The sequence below is a fragment of the Vanellus vanellus genome, assembly GCF_965231255.1.
Source record: "Vanellus vanellus genome assembly, chromosome: 5".
Lineage (NCBI taxonomy): Eukaryota > Metazoa > Chordata > Aves > Charadriiformes > Charadriidae > Vanellus > Vanellus vanellus.
The window spans coordinates 48,054,855-48,079,474 of NC_138910.1; the positions used below are offsets into that span (position 1 = coordinate 48,054,855).

The following is a 24,620-nucleotide window of genomic DNA, read 5'->3' on the forward strand; positions in this document are numbered from 1 at the left end:
AGAAGGCTTAGGGGATACCTTATCACCATGTTCCAGTATTTAAAGGGTGGCTACAGAGAAGATGGAGACTCCCTTTTTACAAGGAGGCACATGGAAGAAGGAGTCACATGGAAGAGACAAGGGGTAATGGGTATGTGTTACTTCAGGGGAGATTACGATTGGACTAAAAAGGAAAAATTTTCATGATGAGAAAAATCAGCTGTTGGAAGGGAAGTGGTGGATTCCCCAACATTGGACACTTTTAAGATTCAGCTGGACAGGGTGCTGGGCCATCTTGTCGAGATAGTGTTTTTGCCAAGAAAGGTTGGACCAGATGATCCTTGAGGTCCTTGAGGACGATGCAATCCTTCTCTCTTCCTTTTTTATGACTTTCCTAATGGCTTGCTTGCTTGCTTTCTCCTCGTTGGTACATAAATTACATGTTACATCAAGTTTCAATGTATATGGCAGAGTTACTGTACATTGGATACTTGTTCTTTGTTCTCTTTGTTATACCTACAATCACCTTTATCCAGTGTCCATGGTTACATCCTTTAAGGACCAGTAATGACCACTCATGGTACATGTTTACAAGTAGTTACCATTCCGTGCCCCACACTCTCAAGGTCTCTGTAGCATCTCATGCTTGTATTTTTGGGGCCCTCCGCTATAACCTTCTATTATTTGTGTGCTAATAAGTTATCAGCACAAGCTGCTTGCACATACATCCTTGTTACAGGGTCACTGAATGGTGCACTCCATAAAAACAGAGATCATTTGAAGGTACACATGCATGTAGGCACATGCAGACACACTGCTCTGGTAACCATTTGCTGACAATATAGTAATACCTACATCAGTTTCACTGGTATACCATCAAGACTGCTCTACAACAGATTGGACTCCCATATTACTTAGGGAGCTCACAGCAGGAAGCTTCTTTCCTGCTGGTACCTCCTGGTGAAGGACTAGAAGGAAAGCCACAAGCTCTAGAGGAAATACTACATTTCTCTTATTTATTCATGAAACCAAGCATCTCTAAATTACTTACTGACAGCAGATCTTGATATTTAGCTTCCTTCAATCTTTTGGAAATTTAAGACTTCCTTTCTACTCACCCCCCACCACTTTATGAACCTCCCAACCAACTGTAATTAGCATTTACTTGAAATTTTATTTAAAAATCTGAATAACTAAATCTAAATAACTCAGCTCACCCTCTCTGGGGCAAATTTTGCAGGGCCATCAGACTTAGATTATTTATTTATCAATATTTGTTATTGCTCACTTTAGGTTTTGCTCTAGCTCCTTCTTCAAAGTTTCTGTGATAAAGGAAGCATCCAGAAGGACAGGTTTTAACATGATTACCAGCTGCTAGAGGCTTCTCCTGAAAACTGGATCCCACCTGTGGTGGTCTTATGATAACTCTTAAATACATCTACAATTGTCAGCTGATTTTGCCAGGAATCAATGCAATAGCGGGATTTGTTGTTTCTGGGTAATTTCTCATTGTTAGAGAAGTCAGATCGCCACAGCCTGTTTTCCCCCACCAGCTCATAATACATTAGATGTCTTCCCCTTCCCTCTACTCTCCTCCTGTGATCCCTAAATATTAGACTAGCTCTGAATAAGTGATTACTATTTTTTTTTTAAATTTCCCAGAGGTAAGAAAAACCTCATTAAGTTTGCCACAAAAATTTTACCACTGGGAATAAATGGGAAGTGGCATTCCGAAACAGAAATCAGCTATGCCAGCCAGCAAAGTCCCACGAGACAGTCTGGCTCTCATCTTGATAAATATACCTGCTCAAGCAGGTGTACCTGGGGATGCACTGCTCAAATGGGCTGGGCCTGGGGAACTCCTGAGGACTGAGCTACCGAAAGAAAGAGGTCAATAACAGCATTAAAGTTAAAGACTACCTAGAAAAAGAGACACGGGGAAGAGTCTGAATGATCTTTCAGCTTCTGAAAAAAGAAAAAAAAAAATGCATGCTACGGTATGCTAACCAAGCAAACTGCAAGTAAATATATTCCTGCAGAGAGTTTCTCCACCACTCCATCCACTGGGAAAGCAATAAAGATTTATATCACCTTGGAGGCAGCCTCAAGTACTTCGTGCAAACCGGGGCTTGACTAATAATACATCCTTGAAAGCAAAATTCCCAAACGCTCCGTTTTAGGGCTGTCTGACTTAATATTCAGGGTTCTTCAGCTGAAATGCTTTGCAGCCCTGACGGACAAAAATGTGTCACACTTTACTCCTTTAGCTTTAAAAACAGATATGATATATATAAGAGGCTAAATTATCTTTTACTATAACACCAATTTAGCAACATAAATGTGCAAATGAGAATTTATCTGACAGCATCTATATCTCACTCCAGGCTTGCTAGACCCCAAAGTGACACATCAGTATGATTCCTGTCTCGATCCCTCTGACTGCCTCGCCTCAAAGAAATAAAAATATTATTTTGAACAAAACATTATGAGCTGATGTTATTGACAAAAGAGAAATTTCTTAAGACTAATTCAGGTTGTTACTTACTGCTTTCTTGGACTACCAATTGCCTCTTTCAATGATAATCTATCTTTTCTCAATTATTGTTTGTATTAAAATAATGACCCATGGCAAAACAGGTTAAAATTAGAATGGGAAATTCATAGCATTTTCAGAGCATTTTGTACATACAAATACATCCATATTGACTTCTTGGGATACTCATAATAGTATTCCTTCAAAATTCAACTTTGCAAGATCAGATCAAATCACTAATCAGTTAAACAGTCCATTGAGCCACTTTCAGTTTTCCCTGACTTACCCCTTATGGGAATAAAATTTCAGTCTGTATTAGGCCCAGAATATACACCCAGACTTTCAAAATCCCATATTCACTAATTTCTGCAGCCTGTGCCTTGACTTTCTGTTGCTCGACATGGATATAATGTATTTGCTAAATTTACCTGGAATTTCTATTTCAAATGAAATTTTTGCATTCATATAGCTTTTAAATCTCTAGATTAAACAATTCAAATTAGTGATTTTATTTCAGCTTGTTTCTAGGCTCCTACCAAATAGGAGGGAAAATAGAAAACACATTTTTTTATTTTTCGTGAACTCAGTTTCTACCTGTTTTTCTTTTCTTTCCCTTGTCTTTTTCTTCTTCCCCTACCCCCCACCCCAAGCCCACCAAGGAAAACCTTTGATTTTCTAGGTAAGGAAAAAAAACAAGGAGATTTGATGGAATAATATCAGTTTTCCTGCTTACCACACAGGAGCTAGATGAGAAGAAAATCAAATACTCAGAAACAAGATCCTGCAGTGTTAGAAGCCTCCTGAGTATCTCGGTGCACAGACAGAAAGATCCCTCTGAGCCTCCCAACTTTTGCATGTACCAGTCAGACAAGGAGAATACAGGTGCCTGAGATACCATATGGCAAATGGGCAATGCCACATGTCTAAGGCCATCCTAAGGGGTGTCCCATAGGATAACCTGGCTGAACAGACTGGTTCATCATGAATGTTTTGTAGCTATATGAACTCCTTTCCATCTTTGGTACATAGCTCAGATTACAAGAGTAAAGAAATTACATTACCAGAGGTGAGCAATGACCCCCGCAAGCTCCTTTCCATTGATGAAAACTAGCCTCAAAATTCAACTCCAAGCGTAATCCATTCACATCAATTTTACTTTTATGGAACAAAGCTCATCCCTTGAATTATGACTGGGGCAGTGGAAAATAGTGAATGAGAGAATATTTTGTAGAGCTGACAGTCATCAATATGCACTTGAAATATAGCCCTTTATTTGGTTGGGGAGAGGATGGGGGGTACAGAAATCATCCCATTTTCTTTTTAGGAAAAAAATAATTAAAAAAATAATCAAACCCTGGCAGTTTATTCCCCAGTGTTTTGCTCCTGCCACGCTGGTGTTGCTGTCCCAGTTAATTCAAGCTATAATGACAGTAAATGATCGACCAATCACAGATGTACCGATTTCCAACTCCTTTCCTTCTTTATGATAGTACGGACTCTGGGCATAACTGAGAAGAGTTCTGAAAAACGTCTTCTGAAAGGGGAAACAAACCACAAAAAACAATGCTGTCACTGCAAGCTGTACCAGGAGAAAAGTATCAGCTTACCGAGTCTTCATCAGTGGTCTGCTGCACCTGAATAACACTGTCATGACAAACGCAGCTCATCTGAGCCCCTCAGCAAACAAAACCCTGCGGTTTTGTGCCCACCTTCAGAGCATGCAGGGAGCAGTGCTTGACCTCTCCATTCACAGGTTGTAGGTACCCTGAGAGGAAAGACAGCCATAGGTTTTGTAGAGCTGAAAGCAATTCCACTTCTGGTTGTAAAATCTGGGACTGTTCTCAGATGTGATGGATGCTCAGGTCATACCTGTGAAAGGAATGAAGACTGGGGGGGGACGGGACACATTTACATTAGATTTTCACTGCTGCAGCTTAATCCTATTACTTTTTGCTTTGCCTTTAAAAAGTTCTATTGTTTATTTTAATGATTTCTCAATATCTGATTAAGATAGACTAATATGAAGGAATATCCTCATACTTTTCCAAACCATCCTACAGCCCTATAAACTCCTGTTGTTATTAGTTGCACTGTTCTCTCTCTAACTCCTGGCAATTAATGTTGTCTTCCCCAGCTACAGCCAAACTGCAAATAAAGAGGAACATAAAAATGTCAAAGTCCCATCCATTACAAAACGCAGAGTTTGGCACCCCTTGTTGCTGGAATTTACAGACTGCTTTTTAGTTTTATCATTTTATCTTCCTTTAATGGCAAAATCAGTTAATCCTGGGTGGCATCATAAAACTTGTAAACAGAGGCAGACCATAAGTCAGCAAGTCATTCCTAGAGCTTTGCAGCACAAATCCTGGTTGTAAAAAGCAGCAGCAGTTAACTCCTTCCATTTCTGCTCCTCTTTCAAGGACTTGAGGCAGTCTACAAAACTGTTATTTATCTAATTAACACCACTAATAGTGCTGCAATCCTGCCCTTTAAAGGTAGAAAGCAGCCCGAAGGCACAAGTGCCTTAATTAGTCAGTAAAGTACATTAGTTTTAGAGCAGGGAGGTGAACCTGTTTGATGAGAAGACTCAAAGGATGATGACATTGGAGGGCTCAGATACTGTGATAGCTTAGATACCTCAGGAAGGTTGATTTTAAGCTAAAATGCTCACCTTCCATCCCACCCGTGGTTATGCAGACCTCCTTCATTTGCAATTCCTCAGATGATGCCCCAAGAGTCACTCAAGTGCTCAACATTAAGGAACTAACGAATGAGATTTTCATCCAAATGTTAACATGGGATCCCAAGAGAAAGCCAGCACCATCTGCTCAGTCTTGTCTCTGCATGCCACCAGGGGCTCACAGACCATCATGTAAAACCCTCCAACACATACCATGCTGGGAAAGTATGCTTTCCTGAGAACAATAACAAAGGAACTGAAAAGCATTGTCTTAATCGATTATTGAAACTTTAATCAGTTCTGTAAACGTTTGGATGAATGAAAAGAAAGGCAACAGAGAACTGCACCTGTGCTTCTGTGAGTTAATAAAAAGAATGCTGAGTCTCATCCTTTGATGTTTTCACATCAGACTACTTTCTCCGTATAGGGTATAGTGGGTTTCTTTGAAAGATCTGGCATGCGGTAGTCTTATGGACTAAAGACTCCCACAAAAACAACAACCAAAAAAAAAGAAAAACCACCAAAAACCAAACCAGACAAACCTGATCTGATCCAAAACATTAGATTCCATTTTTGCTTACAAATGTGTGGTTTACAGAGGCAGTTTTGGAATTGGCTTCAGAGATACAGATTTTCCTCACTTCCTTGGTATGATGTTACTAAAGCTCCATCTGATGCTGCAGGGATGTTTCAAATGAGCTACTGCCTTTCACCATTGTCATGGTTTAGGCCAAATTGGCTACTGGGGACCTGGGGGAACCCAGATGGGACCAACACATGCTCCCCTCTACCCCTCTTCAAAGAGAAAGGCAGAGGAGGAAAAAAAGACTTATGAGTTTAGAAGGAACTAAACTACTTTAATGAATTATTAATAATAAAATAAAAAGAAATAATGAAATATATACAGAACCATATCAAGCTCCCAAGATGACAATCACATCACCAGCTGGCACTGGGGCAGTCCCAGACTGGACTCAGTGACAGACGGGAACTGGATTCCGGATCTGCATTTGGGATCGGGATCACAGGCAGACGAACAGAGTCCTCCTCAGACATTGGCCATCGAAGAAAGAGAGCGAGCTGACCCTTTGATCCCTCAGCTTTTATACTGATCACGAGGCAGATGGGATGGAATACCCTGTTGATCAGTTTTGGGCCACCTGTCCTGTCCGGTCCTCCCTGCAGGTGGGACCCCACTACGCTTTTCCACTTCCAACCCTCCAACAGGGCAAGTAACAAAGTTGGTTGGCCTTGTTTCTTACAGCAATAAGTATAAGCAAAAGCCTCTCTGCATACCATGCCTGGGCATCAGCTATAAACATTGGTCTTACCACTCTGAGAGAGTGAACACTGTCTGCACAATATGCTGTTAATTTCAGTAGTTAGAAGAGGCCCAGCTAAGAAGCAAAGTTACTGAACGAAATTGGTCCTGTTTTACTTCAAACTAGGACAACCATTCATGGCTTTCCTCACCAACAAGCAAGAACTCCAGGGCAAGGCCCATCCATCAGCCCCATGTTCAATACCAAATGGAAGAGACCTCAAGAGCAGGGTATGGAAAACGCACTGAAATCATACATCCATGATCCATCTTTCACTAACACCAAGTTTTGCTGACAATCTTCAGTCGAGATGAGCTACTTGGAGACTGCGTTGTAGAGCACTGTTGTAATATTGCTCTGCTTTTAACCAAATTGTGAATAAAGTAAGGTTCTCATTTGCATTAAGTTTATTTCAATACTATTTTCTTGGAAGACCAGTGTGAAATGAATGGAGTGTGCCAACAGCAAGCGCTTCACAAGCCCAGCAAAAGCAATGATCCACCCCCAGTGACCAAGAGGTGGCGCCCAGAAACCAGTAGATGTTGCCTGAGGGACTGGTTTGAGGTGGGGGAACTGCCCAGCAGAATGCTGCTTAGATCAGTGTTATCAAGGCAGGTGTCAAACAAATACCAGAACCTGGCAGATTTTTGGTAATCTGTATAAAAAGAGGAACAGCCCTTTCCAGCTTCAATTCGGCAGCTTTCCCATCTCCTTAGCCTCCAAGCACCTACATCTCTGGCTACTGCAGCCTTACATAGCCAAAATAAGCAATTTGTTCCTTTCCCACATCTTGGCTGATTGATTTATTCCACAGGCCCTTGGCTTCTTCTAATGGCCCCAACTTCAGTTTTATACACCTTTTAGAAGGACATTTTAACACAGTAAATGCAAAATACCATAGTAAAAAGTCCTACAGGCTTTTTCAGTCCCTTTTCCAGTTTCAGTAAGCTGAAATTTCTCAGGTTTTCACATTTTAAGCACAAACTACTGCAGATTCACAGAATCACAGAGTGGTAGGGGTTGGAAGGGACCTTCAGAGATCATCTTAGTCCAACCTTCCTGCCAAAGCAGGTTCACCTAGATTAGGTTGGACAGGAACGCATCCAGGCAGGTTTTGAATATCTCCAGAGAAGGGCACTCCACAACCTCTCTGGGCAGCCTGTTTGAGTGCTCTGCCACCCTCAAAATAAAGTTTTTCTTCATGTTCACATGGAACTTCCTGTGTTCCAGTTTGTGCCCATTGCCCCTTGTTCTGTGGCTTGGCTACGCCAAAAAGAATCTGGCCCCATCCTCTTCACACTCACCCTTTAGGTATTTATAAGCATTGATGAGATCCTCTCTCAGTCTTCTCTTTTCAAGGCTAAACAGACCCAGGTGTCTCAGCCTTTCCTTATAAGAGAGGTGCTTCATTCCCTTGGTTATCTTTGTAGCCCTTTGCTGGACCCTCTCCAGCAGTTCCCTGTCCTTGAACTGGGGAGCCCAGAACTGGACACAGTACTCCTGATACGGCCTCACCAGGGCAGAGTAGAGGGGGAGGATGACCTCCCTCGACCTGCTGGCCACAATCTCTTTAATGCACCCCAGGATACCATTGGCCCTCTGGGCCACAAGGGCACATTGCTAACTCACGATCAACTTGTCCACCAGAACTCCCAGATCCCAGAAGAGAATGGGGTGAGGGTCTGGTTAAAATTTGTCTATGAAATTCACCAAGGCCAAGGCATTATAAGAATTAAGAAATAGACTTCTATACAAATAAACAAAATATTTGCAGGCTATAACTATTATGGGCTGATTTTTCTACAGCTGCTTGTATTAAAGCTTTTCTGAACATGAATGAAGGGCATACCAAACTTAACCCCAATTAGCAGCAAGGAAAACATCCTGCAAATTCACCCCATGATTTTACCAAGGGAAAGGAGCTGAAACTGAAGCAATCTTTTAACAACTTTATTAAACATTATTTGTCTAGATTCGTAGCAGTCTTCCTTATAGCTGTTGCTTGCCAAAAAAAGAAAAAAACGGAGGGGGGGCTGCCAATATTTAAACGTGCTTTTGAGAAAACTCTGAGATTTCATTCTGCACTGAACCCAGTGGACACCTTTCTGTCTCTTGAAGAGGGAAATGGAGCTCTGGAGGTTTCACGCTGTATGCTTCACGCTGTATACACCTGCTTTAAAGCCATGTTCCATCTGGAGTTGTAAGTGTTTTAATTAAACTATTTTGATGACATAATAGCAAGACAACAGAGCAGTAAACAGCCACGCAGTCTTCTTTCCTTTACACATAATTCCTGTAAAGTCTATGGGTTGCTTTTTATCCTGTGGCTCAGGCTTTTTCTCTGCCTGCCTGGCATACAATTTTTTTCTTCTTTTTCCCCTTCAACTGCTCTCCACCTAGCAGCAGGATGACAACAGACTCAAAAGCCATTAGCACAATGGGCAATCTTCATGCAACGACAGTTAAAACCAACACAGATATAAGTAGCTAGTTTGCCAGCAAGGTGCTGATTTAACTGAAAATTCTGCAAAGTGGAGAATATATTTGTTCTCCCCATGAAGCTTAACAATATGGTTGAATTATTTCACTTAAAAAGGGAGTCTTTCACACATATATAAATGCGGCAAAAGCCTATTATATTCTTCAATTCCTTATTGCATGGGTTTTTTTACTTACGTCTAAAGTCACCTCCAGCTGCCTTTGTAATTTGCTTTATCTTCTTACTAGCAAGCAATCAGTGGAAAACTCTAGCTCTTTTCATGCCTTCTATGTTTTTCTCCTAAGCATAAATTACTTTAGAAGAGCACTTTCCATCTTCACTATGAGATTTTTCAAGCATGGGAAAATTAACCTCTTATCCAACATAGTGCGTGCTCTGTATTTATTTACACCATTTATCGTGAGTGCCAAGCAGTGTAACAGATAAACAAATTTCTTCAAAGTACTCAAAAAAATGACATTTGAATTTAAACATTTCACCTACCAGAATGAAAAGTCTTTACCGTGCCTAGAATGACATATTTACCACTCCCCCTGTATTACTGGGTCTGCCTTATCTTTCCTATCATTTTGACTTAGATGACAACATACAGAGGACAGTTGAACGCTTTTGGAAGTCTCAACTGGACAGACCTTCAATCAGCTAACGTACTATGACTGAATCATTTTGTTTAAGAGGATGAGAAGCAACATTTGAGCATTGTAGGAAACACAGGATCTAACAGAACTTGTAAAGGAGAAACAGTGAAAAAATGTTGGACTTCTGGGCCGCAGATAGACTTTGGCCACTAGATAGACACATGGATGGACTAACCCAAGTAGGGTTTTATATATGGCATGGGTAGCCTTTGCATTAACATCAGTGACCCCATGCAGCCCAACAGAGGGAAGGGTTTGGGGCTCAGCTCAGCACTAAAGCAGCAGGTCTCAGCTCATGGGACACCAGGCACAGCCCCAACCCTGATGTGGGTCCATCCTCAACAGCAATGGCAAAAAATGTACCACCACACAAAGGAGTACAGTGACTTCTTTGCCAATCAAGATCATTTCCAGCTCCCTCTGAAACAACCCCATTTCTACAGCCAGATGCCAAACAGCCAACAACTAATGTTGGCTTAGCGATGAGAGGACCTGTTCTCAGTTGGGAAGTAGTCTTCCCTGGAGAGCCACATACCCAGACAGGGCCCTGCAAGCAACTAACACTTGCAGAAATGCTCCTTGGTTTCTCCTCTATAGCATGGGAGCAGGACCAGACTTAACTTGAAAATTTGCATTCACATCCATGAGCTAAAACTGACTTTAACACCGTCACTGCAATAACAACAGCAGTCCATGCGGGTGAACTGGCTTCATTTTTGAGTCAAGGGTCTGTAAAGGTAACTCAAGAAAAAAGTTGATGTGTTGTTATTCCTTCCATGATCTTCACTGTGGTTAAGTGTTCGCAAAACCATAATCACACAGGATTTCAGCACCAAGCCTTACCCTCAACTGCCTAATGAGTTCAAACTCTTACCAAGGAACATTACATGGAATTAAGATTTCCATAGATAGAATTTAAAATTAACCTATTTGCACTGACAAAACTTTCTCTGGACTCTTCTTTTCTTTGTACATCAAATAAAATTATCCTATATTAATTCTAAACCAAGGAACTGTTAAAGTAATTGTCAAAATTTCTCAGCCCTACAGGATTCACGACCTTTGAAGATATTTCTAGTAGTTTTTACACAATTCTGGAAGTTTTCTTAAATTCTGAAAAAACTCTTATTATGGACTTATTTGGTGAATTCCAAAACAAATTTAGCTATTAACTGGATAGAGATTGTTTTGGATAAAAATACAGATCCTAGTGCAACTGTCCTTAAGCAGAAATCTAGATGAATATGTGCTACAGTTTGATACAATATTTTAGTTTTCTTCCGGTCTCAGGATTTTGTAATTTGTTCTCAGGAAGAGAAAATACAACAGGTAACTATTACAAGACAACCTGTGAAATAATCACAGCCTTATTTGAATGGGTAATTATTAACTAAGAAGGAACTAAAAGTTTGTTTAGTTCTGGGTTGGAGACTTAAAACAATGCTTTACGCACCTGGGAAAAACATGGTGGCTAATTATCATTCCTGTTTGGCTGAAGAATCAGGGAGTTAGAAAGCATTACTATTAAAAGAGTTCAGGAAGACTTTCATTAGTCTTTTGATGGATGTCCAGCTGTTAGATATACCTACAGATATGTGTGCGGAAGACATGCTGAAATTTATTCTCTTTCACCTGATCGACCTCCATCCCTCTTCCTCTTCCCACATCGCTGCATCTGTGTGACTCTGCTCACTATGAAATTCTGATAAAGTATATGTTTAATCAGAGATCTTCCCCTAGTGCTTAAAAAATACAAAAAAGTCTCATAGGCCAGTAGGTAGTATATTCAACACTCATAGCCTTCATAGGACCAGAAGCAGGTGAAAATAAAGGTGGGAGAGAAGACCAAGCAAGTTTAGGAAACAGTGGCAGAAGTTTTTGCTACTAGTGAAAAAGAGTTTGAGATCAAACCTCCCATCATGTTATCAGCACATGCAAATAATCTACGCTACATCTGAATCAAGTTCTTTTTCATTTAAGCAGTTAACCAACAGATTTTATGTATGAAAGGATGGTGTACAGCTAAAGTTGTGACAACCTGCAGTAGGGCATACCCAGAAGGCATTGCCCAAGACACAATCCAAAGCCCGCAAAAAGATGGGGGTTTCTCCACCATGTAGCATTAAATACAACACATTTTGAATGTTTTGTCGGATCTGTTGCTTCTAAAGAACATCTGCTATAAATATATGTATGAATGTATGTGTGTACATATAAAATTTTTATGTGTAAAAGTTAAGTCCAACTAGAGAGGATCGTTTTCTTTCCTGCCTACTCAGACCAGAGTGATACATAGTAATATAGTAGCAATCTATCTGTTAACTGTACAGCTGAAAATACCTAAAGGCAAGAAAAACAATAAGGCACAGAGTAAAATATTAGTGCGCCTGTGAAGGAAACCCTATTCCCTGTGGATTTGCCTTCCAGTCCTGATTTCTAAGACTGAATCCTCAGCAGGAATTCATCACAGTAGTTGACAGTTGACTCACTTGGTGCATAGACGTCCTATGGTTTGGGTTTTTTTTGGTTTTGTTTTTTTTTTTTTTTTCTTTATGGATGAAATTCACCCTAAACTACTACCCACCCATTTGTAACATGACAGTGGCATAGGAGTTTATTAGATGTAGAACACAAGCAGAAGACACAACTGTCCTTCAGTGACTGACACGCAGATATGGCAGGAACCTAAGACACAAGTACACCGATGGCCCCAGCAGAGGAGATGCATTGAGGATCACATACTGCAATTATCAACAGCAAAGCCAAGGCTGCTCTCCTGTGCGGACACTGACTCACTGGAATTCCTACTAGATAAGAGAAAGGTCCAGCAGCTCTTTGTTGATCTGGTACCACCACAAAACCATTGGAAATCTGAACTTTCCTACTTTTAGAAGCAGAAGTTTATTTTCTTTTTATTTTTACGCACAGTTATCCTTGTTCGTAACACGAGTTACAGGATGGCAAGAGGTTTTTATAGCCACAGACCACTATGAAGTGAGTGGACTGATAAGTAAGTCACCTGGCAAATAACCATATTTTAACTAACTAAACTGAGTCTTGGACAGCATTTACAGGTGGAGTGAACTGGGGTAAGCTCAGAGGCTCAGTGCATGGAGGCACTGACGGTGTCTTCTCCAAGTTTTCCTTAAACTCAGCTAGATACTCCACAAAAAGCAAAGCTGTTCAACACTTCATTCATGAATGTCTCATATCTATATACATAATTCTACTGAAAAAAAAAAAACAAGTAGACTTGCAATTATTTTTATTGCAATACAACTGAGAAGTAAAAAAAAAAAAAAACATTTTGCGAGAAGATGGATGAAAAAAAGCTCATGAGAAATTGGCAGACATGCCCTACCATAAAGAAATCGTAGAATCATAGAATGGTTTAGGTTGGAAGGGACCTTGAAGGTCATCGAGTTCCAACCCCCCTGCCATAGGCAGGGACACCTCCCACTAGACCAGGTTGCTCAAGGCCACATCCAGCCTGGCCCTGAACACCTCCAGGGAACACCTCAACACCTTCTCTGGGCAACCTGTTCCAGTGCAAATGAAGGAAGAATGAAATCTCTTCAGTTTTACACTGAAATTATTTCTACTCCAAGGTTAATTAGCTTTTTTGCAGCTTGATGGACAGTTTCTGTGGTGGTCTGTTCTCTAGTCATGAGAAGGACTTGTTCAGGTACAGCAGGTTACATCCTCTTCACCTGACCGGCAAGCAGATTGCTCAGAGGCACTTAGTGTTAATGATGTCCTGCAAAATGTGTTTGTGCATTGAGGAGAAATCTCATGAATCATTAACCCCCCATTTACTGAGCTAATATATCACAACATTTAGCACCTTGTTCTATGTTGGAGAAGGGCTTTATCACCTCTGTGGGATGAGCAAGGCTTGAACTAGCCCAGGCTTTCTGGGGAGCAGCCCATCACTCCCTGAACTGTTCTTACCACACTGGATTACATTGCTCTGCTAAAAATCATAAGCCCACAGCAGTGAGGAAGGGGGTTGGTGGTGATGCAATCACTGAAGGAGCCAAAGCTGGAGTTAGGGAGGAACTTGAGCACTATTTCCTCTTTCTACCAGCAGCTGAAGGCCTGATTTTTAAATTATTTTTATTTTTCCTAAACAACCTGTGTTTACTCAGAAGGCAAAAGACCGTCACTTGGGTATTACCTGTCATAAGACAAAACTTTGTGTTTTGAAAGAGCTTTCCTTAGTGTCCTGCCACACATGTTTTCCACCATGGTGGTTTGCCATCAGAAAACCGTGATTCACTTGCATCCATTAAGTCAACATGTTTTCGCTCAGTGCATCTTACAACATCACGAGCAATTATAAAAAGACATTTCAATGAAGTTGACTTTTTCAATCTGACAGTTATTACATTACACATCATAGCAGAAAAGTTGGCTTTCATCATACTGTAGAACATAAATGTTGAAATTGTACGTGGATTGAAATGTTAAAACTTTACCAAAGGGAGCTGTTTAGAAGTGGTTCAGCCACAGGACTCCAACTGTTTGTTCTGATTTGAAAGGAAACCAAATTTGAAATAGGAAATTCTCTTCAGATCTATCTGCAAGGTCCAAGTTAGCAATTTTTCTGTGCATAGTTCTCTGTGCACATTTTTCCAGCTTAGCCACCGCTATGTATCTTTGCAGGAAGAGCTTTGGCCTCACCCTTCCAGCCACACACACAGAAAGAGCTGCTGGGTTTCCAGCTTGCATTTTTTGCATTCTCTCCTTCCTGTTAACTTCTGTTTAAGAAATAAAACAAAGTCTGGTGGGTGTTGTTTAGATGACACATGTGTTCCCTGTTGACCAGATTACGGTGGTTAGCCAATGAAGGCAACACACCACCTGTTACAAGCTCTCTGGCAGCCTTCACAATACCCCCATCCACATTACAATTCAGGCTGCAATACAAAGCACTTTGCTCCTGGGCTTGTTTTATTTCACAGAATGGTCAGGGTTGGAAGGGACCTCTGGAGATTGTCTAGTCCAACCCCCCTGCCAGAGAAGGGTCACCTAAAACAGGTTGCACAGGACAGTGTCCAGGCAGGTTTTGAATGTCTCCAGAGTAGGAGACTCCACAACCTCTCTGGGCAGCCTGTTCCAGTGCTCTGGCACCCTCCAAGTAAAGAAGATCCTCCTCATATTGAGATGGAACTTCCTATGTTCAAGTTCGTGCCCTGTTACCTCTTGTCCTATCTGGGCACCACTGAAAAAAAGACTGTTCCCATCCCCCTGGCACCCTCCCTTTAGGTATTTATAAGCATTGATAAGATCCCCCCTCAGTCGTCTTTTCTCTAGACTAAAAAGGCCTAAGTCCCTCAGCCTTTCCTTGTAACAAAAATGCTCCAATCCCCTAATCATCTTAGTAGCCCTTTGCTGGGCCCTCTCCAGCAGTTCCCTGTCCTTCTTGAACCAGGGAGCCCAGAACTGGACACAATACTCCAGATGCGGCCTCACCAGGGCAGAGTAGAGGGGGAGGATGACCTCCCTCGACCTGCTGGCCACACACTTCTTGATGCACCCCAGAATGCCATTGGCCTTCTTGGCCACCAGTGTACATTGCTTTCAATCAACTCCACCAACATTAGATGACCTGTTTTCTCCTCTGTATATCAGCCATGTCATTGGTCCAGTCCAAATCTCTCCCAGTAAATCCTTTGAAGTTACTGCACCAAAATGTGCTTTAAAAAAAAAAAAAGCATTAAGAAAAAGAAAAAAAAAAAAAGACACTGATTAAAGACCATTCACCACCTGGGTTATGCCATGTCAGGGTCTGGTCAGAACTGCCTTGGTTTGACAGAAGGGGAACTCTCAGCAGAAGAAAGAATGACAGGTTTTAGTGTAAAACACAACTGTAGACTAAAGTCTGTACCATTGAATTTTCATTCAAATTGATTGAAACATGGCTGATATTGTGGGCAGCTAGTTATCATCGCTTACAAGAAAAATATCTATGTTAAATTGTACGCTATATGAAACTCCTGAGGCTACAGCCTTCAAGACAGAGGGAGACTTTCTTTCTCCACTAGTGTGTAAAGCCCATATCAGGCAAACCCTCAGTGTTTACCTATTTTTCATGTCCTCCCAGTTTTTAGCCATTTTATTAAACCTAGAAGGTCACTTTCATCACATTTTGCTGCATGCACAACTCGCCCTTCTCACTACTGGTACCAAATCATTTACAAACAAAAAGACAAACTCTGACCCTGTCACTGCTGGCTTTACTGACACACGAACTAAACATCAGAGCAATGATTTTTTTACTTCTTTTCACTTCTAATATTTCCTTTCGCTGGAAACATGCATTGGCCCACAGGCATGAGGAGAAAAGTGTTTGCTTCTGAGCAATGACAGTTAATAAATTGAACATAAATTTTAAATATATATATATTTAACTGTATAAATATCTGTGTTCTTAATTTAGAAAACTGTATTTCTTGTATTTCAACCAGTTGGTGGAGACCTTTAAAATAGTTTCAAATAGCCAAACGTCTTCTTGTTTTGTGGCAGCTGAATGTAAAGGGAAGATTTCTATTTTTCTGAGGTGGCTCAAAAACCAGAAGTGCATGGGGAAGAGGCAGGACTGGCAAAAAAGACAATTGTCTTACTTCCCCCATTTATGTCCACTTGGAAAAGATAAAGTCTAAGGTGAGTAATGGTGTATTATGTTTTCCTATATTTTTGTGGAATATGGGTGAAAATAAATATTCCAAAGTGCCCTGAAAATGGCAGGTTTTTATCTAGTATGGGTAGAGTGAAGGAGGGGAGCCTTTTCATGCACTGCCCCTGCCTTCAGCTCCTTGCAGCCTGGAGACTTTTGGGACACAGATGTCCATACATATTCCACTGAAACACCTTGGTTTTGATGTTTTAGCACAGAAAAGGACCAGTGCCACATCCAGGCCCCAGCTGGGCCAGGACTGCAGTGCAGAAGCGTCATCCAAAGGGTCCAGATCAAGGGAGGGGATGCCACAGCTTCAGCAGCTCTTTAAGGGAGGTGGAAACAGCAATGAAACTGTGGAGAGGGGCTGCTTCCAGGGCGGCCGCAGCGCCAGCGTGCCGGCCAGATGCTTTTCCTTTCCTTTGGTATTTTCCATACCAGAAGCGAGTTGCAAAACATCAAAACTTCCAGTGAACCAGAAACTTTTTTGGGGGTTGTTCATTTTTTTTTGCCACAGCCACATCCTGAGCCACTTAGCTACCAGGCAGCTGCCTGATGCTCCATCACACCACCCGACTTGGATCTTCTGGCTATCCCAGGTCACAGCTGTGTTATAATGCTTCAGGTAACTAAATCAGAAAGAGACGAAACACACCTGGCCCTTGCGCTGGTCTGGAGTACAGCATCTTGGCAGACACTAACTGCCTGCCTGCTCTCAGGCAGTACATCCAAGCAGGCGGCTGCAGCGGGAAGACAAACACGCTGGGGTGGGCAGGGAAGCCAGCTGAGTTAAAGCTGTTTTTCTGTGGAATAAAAAAAAAAAATAATTAGCTGTGACCTTTTGCTATTTCTGTTAAGCCTATTTGATAATGCGACCTACAGTTTCCATGATCTCCTTGGATGCAACTGTTATCGGTTAGTGACTTAATGAAGCCTACTAATTGCAGGCATCTCGCTAACCTAGGTGTCATTTCTGTATCTTGTTTCAGAAGTGCTCCGGAAGAGTGACAAGGAGAAGAGAGCACAGATGTTCCTTTTGGGGAATTAAGAACATACAACACTGGTGAACAGCTTCTGCATCTCGCTGCCAAAGCCTCCCATGACCCACGTGCTGTCGGCACATCATCGCTCCTACGGTCACCACCTACTTGCTGGCAAACAGCAACTGCTTGGCATAGCACTTCAGACTAGGGACGAAAGAGTTTGGGCTCAAAAAGAAAAGTAAAAGAAGAAAAGGAAGCGGCCAATAAAGACACAGTGAGGATTTCAGGTGCTGAATTATTATCTCATTTATTTTCTGGCAAGCTATTGTCCCATGCTGCCTGAAAAAGGAGAAAGAAAAGACACACAGGCATGCAGTAACAGAAAAAGGTCTTTGGTCTGGTAGGTTATTGAAACGTGCTGTAAACCCGCTTGACAGAAACTTCTCCGCCAAAAATTGTGGGGAAAATATGGCTTTCAACAAGATATTAAAAGAGACTTGAAGTTCAGAGAGGAACAGTAAACGAGTTAATTAGCGTTAGTAACTTTTTGGATCTCCCCAAGGTCAAATAAGCCCCAGTTCAAAATGGGAAAGGTTACTGGAGGCAATACTTAATTGGTGTTTTCCATCAGCTTTATTAGGCAAATGGAAACAAGATAAACACTGCGCAGGCTGTTGGGCCATCGGCTCCTCACAGCCTTGATGGTCGGATGTGAGTGCTGAAACAGGACGGCAAACACAAACTTGGGAGACGGCCCACAGCACGCGTCCCACTTTGGCACCGACAGTGTTTTTTGCCCACTGATTCAGACCTCATTTCAGCCTTTGCTCCCACCACGTTCGCTCATCCCTCCCCAGGATCCATGGGCAAATGAGGTCGTGGCTCCTTCACAGCCATTGCCTGTGGTGTCCTGGCCGAAAGCAGGAGCCCTGGGACTAAAGACAGGCAGACGGACTTTCACATCCATGTCTGCCCGTGCACAGACACTATCTGTCTCAGCCGTTCAGGCTGTGTCTATTTCTGCTGACAGCTAGCATGGATTAGTTAGGGACATAAACAGTGTTTGACTGTAATACAAAAACCTCCTGTAGCAAATCCCCGGGGTTTAGCAAAACGGGACCAGAAGGAAGGAATTGTATTAAATCCACAGCTGCAAAGTATCAGTATTTCTAGTTCCCAAACACACTGGCAAAATACTTGCCTCAATTTCTTTTAATGTCATCATGTTAATTCCATTTCATGTTTTCCAGAACACACCCTAAACAACATGTTGGCAAAAAAATGTCTATATGGTGTGCTTAGCACAAGTTGGATGCAGAACGTACCTCCTACAATAACCTCCTCATGTTAAGCACTTAATGACCTGCCTTACAGGAGAGGCGAGTTTCCATCTGCTGTGCAGAGCAAGCGCTCGCCCCATCCCTCCATCCCTGCAACCCTGTCCAAAAAGTTGGGTGAGGAGGAGATCTGAGGATAAATTAGAAAATGGTAACAAAGAAATTGTATGACTTTACCTACATAGCTTGCTCTGCAATGGCAGAATTTATTTATGAATAAGAACGGAGCCACCTATTTTTCCCCACTCACTTTTGACTTGCCTATAAAAAATACACTTGGCTGAGAATTAGAAGGGAACACAAAGACCAAAACCATCCCAAATACTCAGGTTTCTGCTGGGCCACAGGCTCCAAGGAGGAAGCACTGGAAGAGCATTGCTCTAATTAAAGGCAAAACATTTTTTGAGCATAACATTGGGTCAACATTCAGTTCCCTGAGGTTTTTCTGGAGGGCCTGGGAAGACCTCATGAATGGGGCTGGTGACTCCAGGAACATAGGGAGCCACAGGGAAGCCCAAAGTGCTGGCAGGATGGTCCCTTATGCAGGCATCAGACATGTCTCTTGTCCCAACCCTTGCACAAGCTCCGGGCGGTCCTATTATGGCTGGGGTTTCCCTGTCAGTGCCCTGTTTGCCCCCACTTATCTCTTGGACCCAGCGGTATTTGCGGCCACCCTGGGGTCCAGGTCTCCCCTCCCACATGCTGAAGTCTCCCCTAGCTCATGGCTGCCTGCTTTGGGTCTTCTATTCTCGTACATCTCCAGACAAAACCTAAAGAGAACAGAAGCCTTTGGGCTTGGGCTTTGATCCCAAATTTCTGCTTTAGCCAAGTCTGCGTGGCTTGGCACTCACTGGTTAAATGGCCACATAAGGAATTCCTGTTCCCATTGGACCCAAAACTGTATTTTTTGCTTTGTCTAAAGGTTAACAAGTTGCTCTGCCAACTTCATTGCCTCACTGCCTGTTCTTCGCATGCAAAATAGTCTCATGTTTTTGCTGTCATGGGGAATTCCTTGCCTGTGAACTATGACGGTCTTTACTTTTTACCTAGCGTGAGAAGGGCCAGTGTATACAACTTAATTGGATGAGTCACATCAGTAAACAAATCTAGCCCGTATGTGAAGTGCAAAAGCAGTAAGAGTGATGGGTGAATTTACAGCTTCAGGAAACGTCTACATGCTTCTGCTTTGAGTGAGCATCAGAGTAAACGTGTTATGTAAATGCATGTGGTTGCACAACTCACTCCTCAGTGTTACTGATCTCACATCTATTTGTGCATACGGAGTGGCTGAACAGCTCTCCTCAAAAACAAGCCAATTGCTGCTCTAAAAGCAGAGATCTGTGGGTGATGTGGGCTGCGTTAAAGACAGCACCATAGCCCGTTTACACTGACTTCTCAGGTTTCATCCCACAGACAAAATATGCTGGGTCAAACCAGAAAGAGCGTTTGTTGCAGCCCTGTTTCCCTGCCAAAATGAATTTTCTTCTCACTGATGCAAACACTCTTGAGGTCAATGCTCTCGCACTCTCATGCTTTCCAGGTCAATAGGGTTTTATTCTGAGCATTCACTTCCGCTGCTAAAGAACAAAAGGAAGCAGAGATTTCAGATACCTGTCCCGGCAGCTGGAGACTGCCTGAAGGTCCTACAGAAAAGAAACACAACCTCAGGGCCAGGTTTGGTGCCAGGCTTCCCCAGAGTGGGACAGACACATAGTCCACATCCGCTTTTCAGGAGCCGTGCTCCCCTGTGAGGCCTGAGCTCTTAGGAGACATTCCGGGCTAGCATGATGGCATTTCCATATCCTGCAAGTATCACCTAAAAAAATTTCTGACATCTGAAATAATGAATTCTCTAAACCTACCTTTTAATGTCTTCTAGGTATACATATGTTCAGTTTGAAAAAAATAGTGCAGGCATAAAAGAGAGGATTGAAGGAAGAGAAAATGAGAAACAAAGGAATAACTTTTTTTGGCTAAGCAACAAATTTTCTTGGTTTTCCATCAGTTGCCAGAAGTGGAAGAGGGGATTTTTGCATTATTATTTGCCTTTGGCATAATTGTTAATATAGCGTGTGACTAGGACTTTTATAGTCTTAGTCTTCTGCTCTGCAGCTGAACTGAAATAAGGTTTCAATTTCTAAGTTTCTGATCATACCAAGAAGGGTTTTCCACTAGACGCTTATGGACACAGAATTAAGAGAGATTTTTTTGAGACTGCAGTGAAATGCCAGGTATGAATTTAGCAGTGAGCTTCTGGGGAGCCTGACACTTCAAATGTTTGAAAAAGTTAGAGCTAGGGGTTTTTATGACAGATTTGATTTCAGCAAAGGAAGGGGCACTCCTGAGACACCCTGGTCCAAAGTGAGAAAACCCTTACCAGTACCTACAGCACTGCAAGGTCCCAGCAGTGTTGGCTCAAGAGAGCTTGGTGCGTATTGAGACACTTGTTACTCCCTCCAGAGACATTTTAGACCGCAAGCTTTTCATGCCTCTAATATTTTAATCTTTGACCTATTGGTCATAGCTGACTTTTAGCCTTATTCACCATACCGTAGTGGCAGAAAAATATTTACATCAGAATGATGCCCCTGCATTTTGAAGTCTCATCTGCAAATGACAGCCTGCTCCTGACTTTCATCAAACAGAAGCAAGAGGCCCGCAGCTATTCGATCTGAATAGGTTTGGAGGAACTTCCCTTCTTGACCTGCTTTTTAAGAAATCCATGATTAGAGGCAGCGCCCAACACCCATACAGTCAGTCGCTGTAGTAGCTCTTAACAGAACAGCACAAAATACCAAAATACATCAGTAGGAATAAACATGGATTGATGTGCTGTCCCCACACGTTGAACTGCTCAAGTTGCAGTTTTAACATCTAAACTAAAAAGACAAACAAGCAAAAACTTGAATTTCCTGCTTGTGAGCTGTCCCACCACGTTCCACACACCATCGAGCTGTCCCACATCTTTTCACAATATAAGTGAAAATGTCATGTAAATTATCAAAATAAACTGGCTGAAAACAGTAGGTGCCAAATATAGTTAAGTTTTATTTTTTATTATCCGATAACACTGTGATAATATAAACTGTATAAAGCATGATAAAACACTTCCATAAAACAGAGTAGGTACATATTATAAAATAAAAAATAAAAATATTGCTAACAAAAGGAAAAACACATTAAAAAGAAAATATTACAATGAAATAACTGTACCAGTTTCTTCCTGTATTCCAAAATTTATTGAAAATGTTTAAATTATGCAGCACTAAGATAAGTTACTTTTATTTTCTCTCTTGATTTTAAACATGCACTAACTCAAACAGAAATAAAACCTATTAATCAATAGAGAAAATGTTATTAATCACGTAACACTGCATGCAGATTTAAGGAGGGACGATGCAGTGGCTGTTAAAAGAAATGCATTATAATTACTTCCCTTCCCATGGGCTTACAGATTTTAGCGATCAAAAATAGCTTAATAATTCACAATAAAAGAAACAGCCACTGAATTAGCAATAAACTCTGATAAACGAGCAGTTATTGAAAAAAATGTTTGTCAGAAAACTATCAAATGAAAGCTAGCTATGCTTCGAGTAATCTGTGCACAAAGTGATGGCATTCACTGCCACCCTGATCTTTGCATTCACTAGGATCCTGCCAGCCCTATCAGAAACACAGATTGTTAAACCTGAACCTTATTAACGACAACAGAAATCTTGAGACCGAAATTCCACTTACAGCTCTTGAAGAGAAACACGCGTGCTTTCTGACCATGATACTGCAAATAATCCTACTTAAAATGTGCTTTGTTTTCACTATGATGATATTCCTAGTGAAAGGAGTGCTTTTCTTCTCCACCTGCTGTGGCACATCGGACAAGCAACCCACAGGGCAGCTGGGGATGTGTTTTTCCCCCCTCACCTCCGCGAACACCTTTGTATGTTCTTTTGCATTAACTCTCAGAGACAGCAAGCTTGCCTTGAACTAAACTATTCAGCTCCTGCCGCATTCTTCAAACTCGCAGAAGAAAGCAGCTAAGGAACAACTGTTGAGACTGCCAGGTGCATTTGCTGAGAGTTAATCCCACGAACTTTAAAAAAATGAAACGTCAGCCAAGCGTCCCAAAAATGTTTGACTTCTAGATCTTGCACAGTGCAAGGCCATCAGTGACCTCGTCAGTTCCTTTTGCTCTTTCCCATGTTACACACTTGCAGATTACATTATTTCAAAGGAGGCTGGAAGTTTTCAGAGGTGTGCCTGCATTTTTCTATGCATTTGGAGAGTTATCTCAACACTTGTTGAGATGGTATGTCCATGCACGGTCTTTCATTATTTAATGTACTAAAAATACATTTTTAAAAATAGCACTTAACATATGTACTACTTCACATTCTTACCAGGAACATTTTAAGTATCCCCAGTAAACATTGCCACTGTCCCTTTGCAGAAATGTGATGGCTTTAATCATGATCAAATGCAAAATCACTTTTAATTTATCTACAAACATCCTGGTCAGAAATACATGAACTAACAATTTAACACAGATGCTACTAGCTCAAGAATTCAAGCAATGTAATTTTGTGGAACAAATGAGAAAAAGAAAATAGATTTTTCTTTTGGTTGGATTTTTTGCTGACTGGATAAATACATTCTTAAACAGTAGTAAAGCGGACTTCAGTTTTTGTGAAAATATTTGAGATTAAGAGATTCCAGAGCAGATCCTTCTTAGCATCAGTTACAAAAGCTCTACTAGCATTAATAACCAGTTGAGGATCCTACTTATTATATCAAAGACATATAAACTCCATTTCTTTGATACCCATTTGTTGTTTGTTTTAAGAGACCCCACTCATGCAAGAAAAGCAAAATTTGAAACACAGCTTGATGAGTGAGTTTTGGTAAGGCCAATGTAGTCAATGGTTATTAGTGAGCAAAACCCCTTCCAGTATAAATCTTAACAGAGCTAGTAAGCAGTCAAGCAACTTAATATACTAGGGAGCTGCTGTTGCTTAGCAGTAGTTAGCAATTATTGACTTTTCCAACCAAAGCCAGAGGAAATCTTCTCATTGATACAAAGCAGAGTGGAATCTGGGCCCAAGACCAGGTATATATGTTGTCTCTGTTACTAAAGTTTCATTCTATTGTGTTTCTAATTCCATCTTACGTTTTGAGATATGGCCAGTTTACATCAATTAAAAAATCAGACAATTGCCCCACTATGAGAAATCAGTGTTTACAATTTTGTAAGGAAACAAAAAAGACACTGGACCCAATGACCATAGTCAAAATAAACTAATTCCATAGTTTTAAAAATAAGGATATCAGCATACTGAAATGTTTTCAATGTTTTTAGTTTTAAAAAAAGAAGTACAAAATTATATTGAAACTTCACAAGACAATGTTTTCAGGAGTTTTGCACAGCCCTATGCAGGAGCAGTGATGCTCTGATAATGTCTTTTTGACTCCAGTTATAAAGACAGAACCAGCTTCTTGAAGAACTGGGACTTACAACACATCCTCTACGTATGGTTGTTGTTAAGATTGTTCTTATTAAAGAATCTCCTTGCTTCAACACTGCTAAGAGACACGGAGCAGCGAGATGGATTCTCTTTTCTGTATTCAATGCTTTCCATCATAGCTTGCTTGATCACCTGGAAAACAGTGAACATGTCATTCAGGGAAATTACTAACATTTTAATGATTTATTCACTGATAGAAAAGATCCATTCATATGTTAAAAACTGTTATTCCTACTTTTAACACTGCTCCATCATTGAAAAAAGTGATTGCTGGGTATTATTATGAATATTATTTCTTGATTGTATAAAACACTGATTTCAATGTAGTTAATAAAGATATGACAGGATACCACCAATGCCAAAGAAGTCTCCGCCCCAACCTGGAGTACTGCGTCCAGCTCTGAAGCCCTCAACATAGGAAAGACATGGACCTGTTGGATCGGGTCCAGA

General features: G+C 41.3%; 1 protein-coding gene across 1 annotated transcript in view; it reads right to left on the reverse strand.

The window, feature by feature from the left end:
• Positions 1 to 21,679: 21,679 nt before the first annotated feature.
• PLA2G4A (phospholipase A2 group IVA) overlaps positions 21,680 to 24,620 on the reverse strand; it is a 74,255-nt gene continuing 71,314 nt past the window's right edge. The window contains exon 17 of the mRNA XM_082484375.1: positions 21,680 to 24,302. Within this exon, the coding sequence (XP_082340501.1) occupies positions 24,171 to 24,302 (132 nt within the window). The 3' untranslated portion in view covers positions 21,680 to 24,170. The remainder of the gene's footprint in view (positions 24,303 to 24,620) is intronic.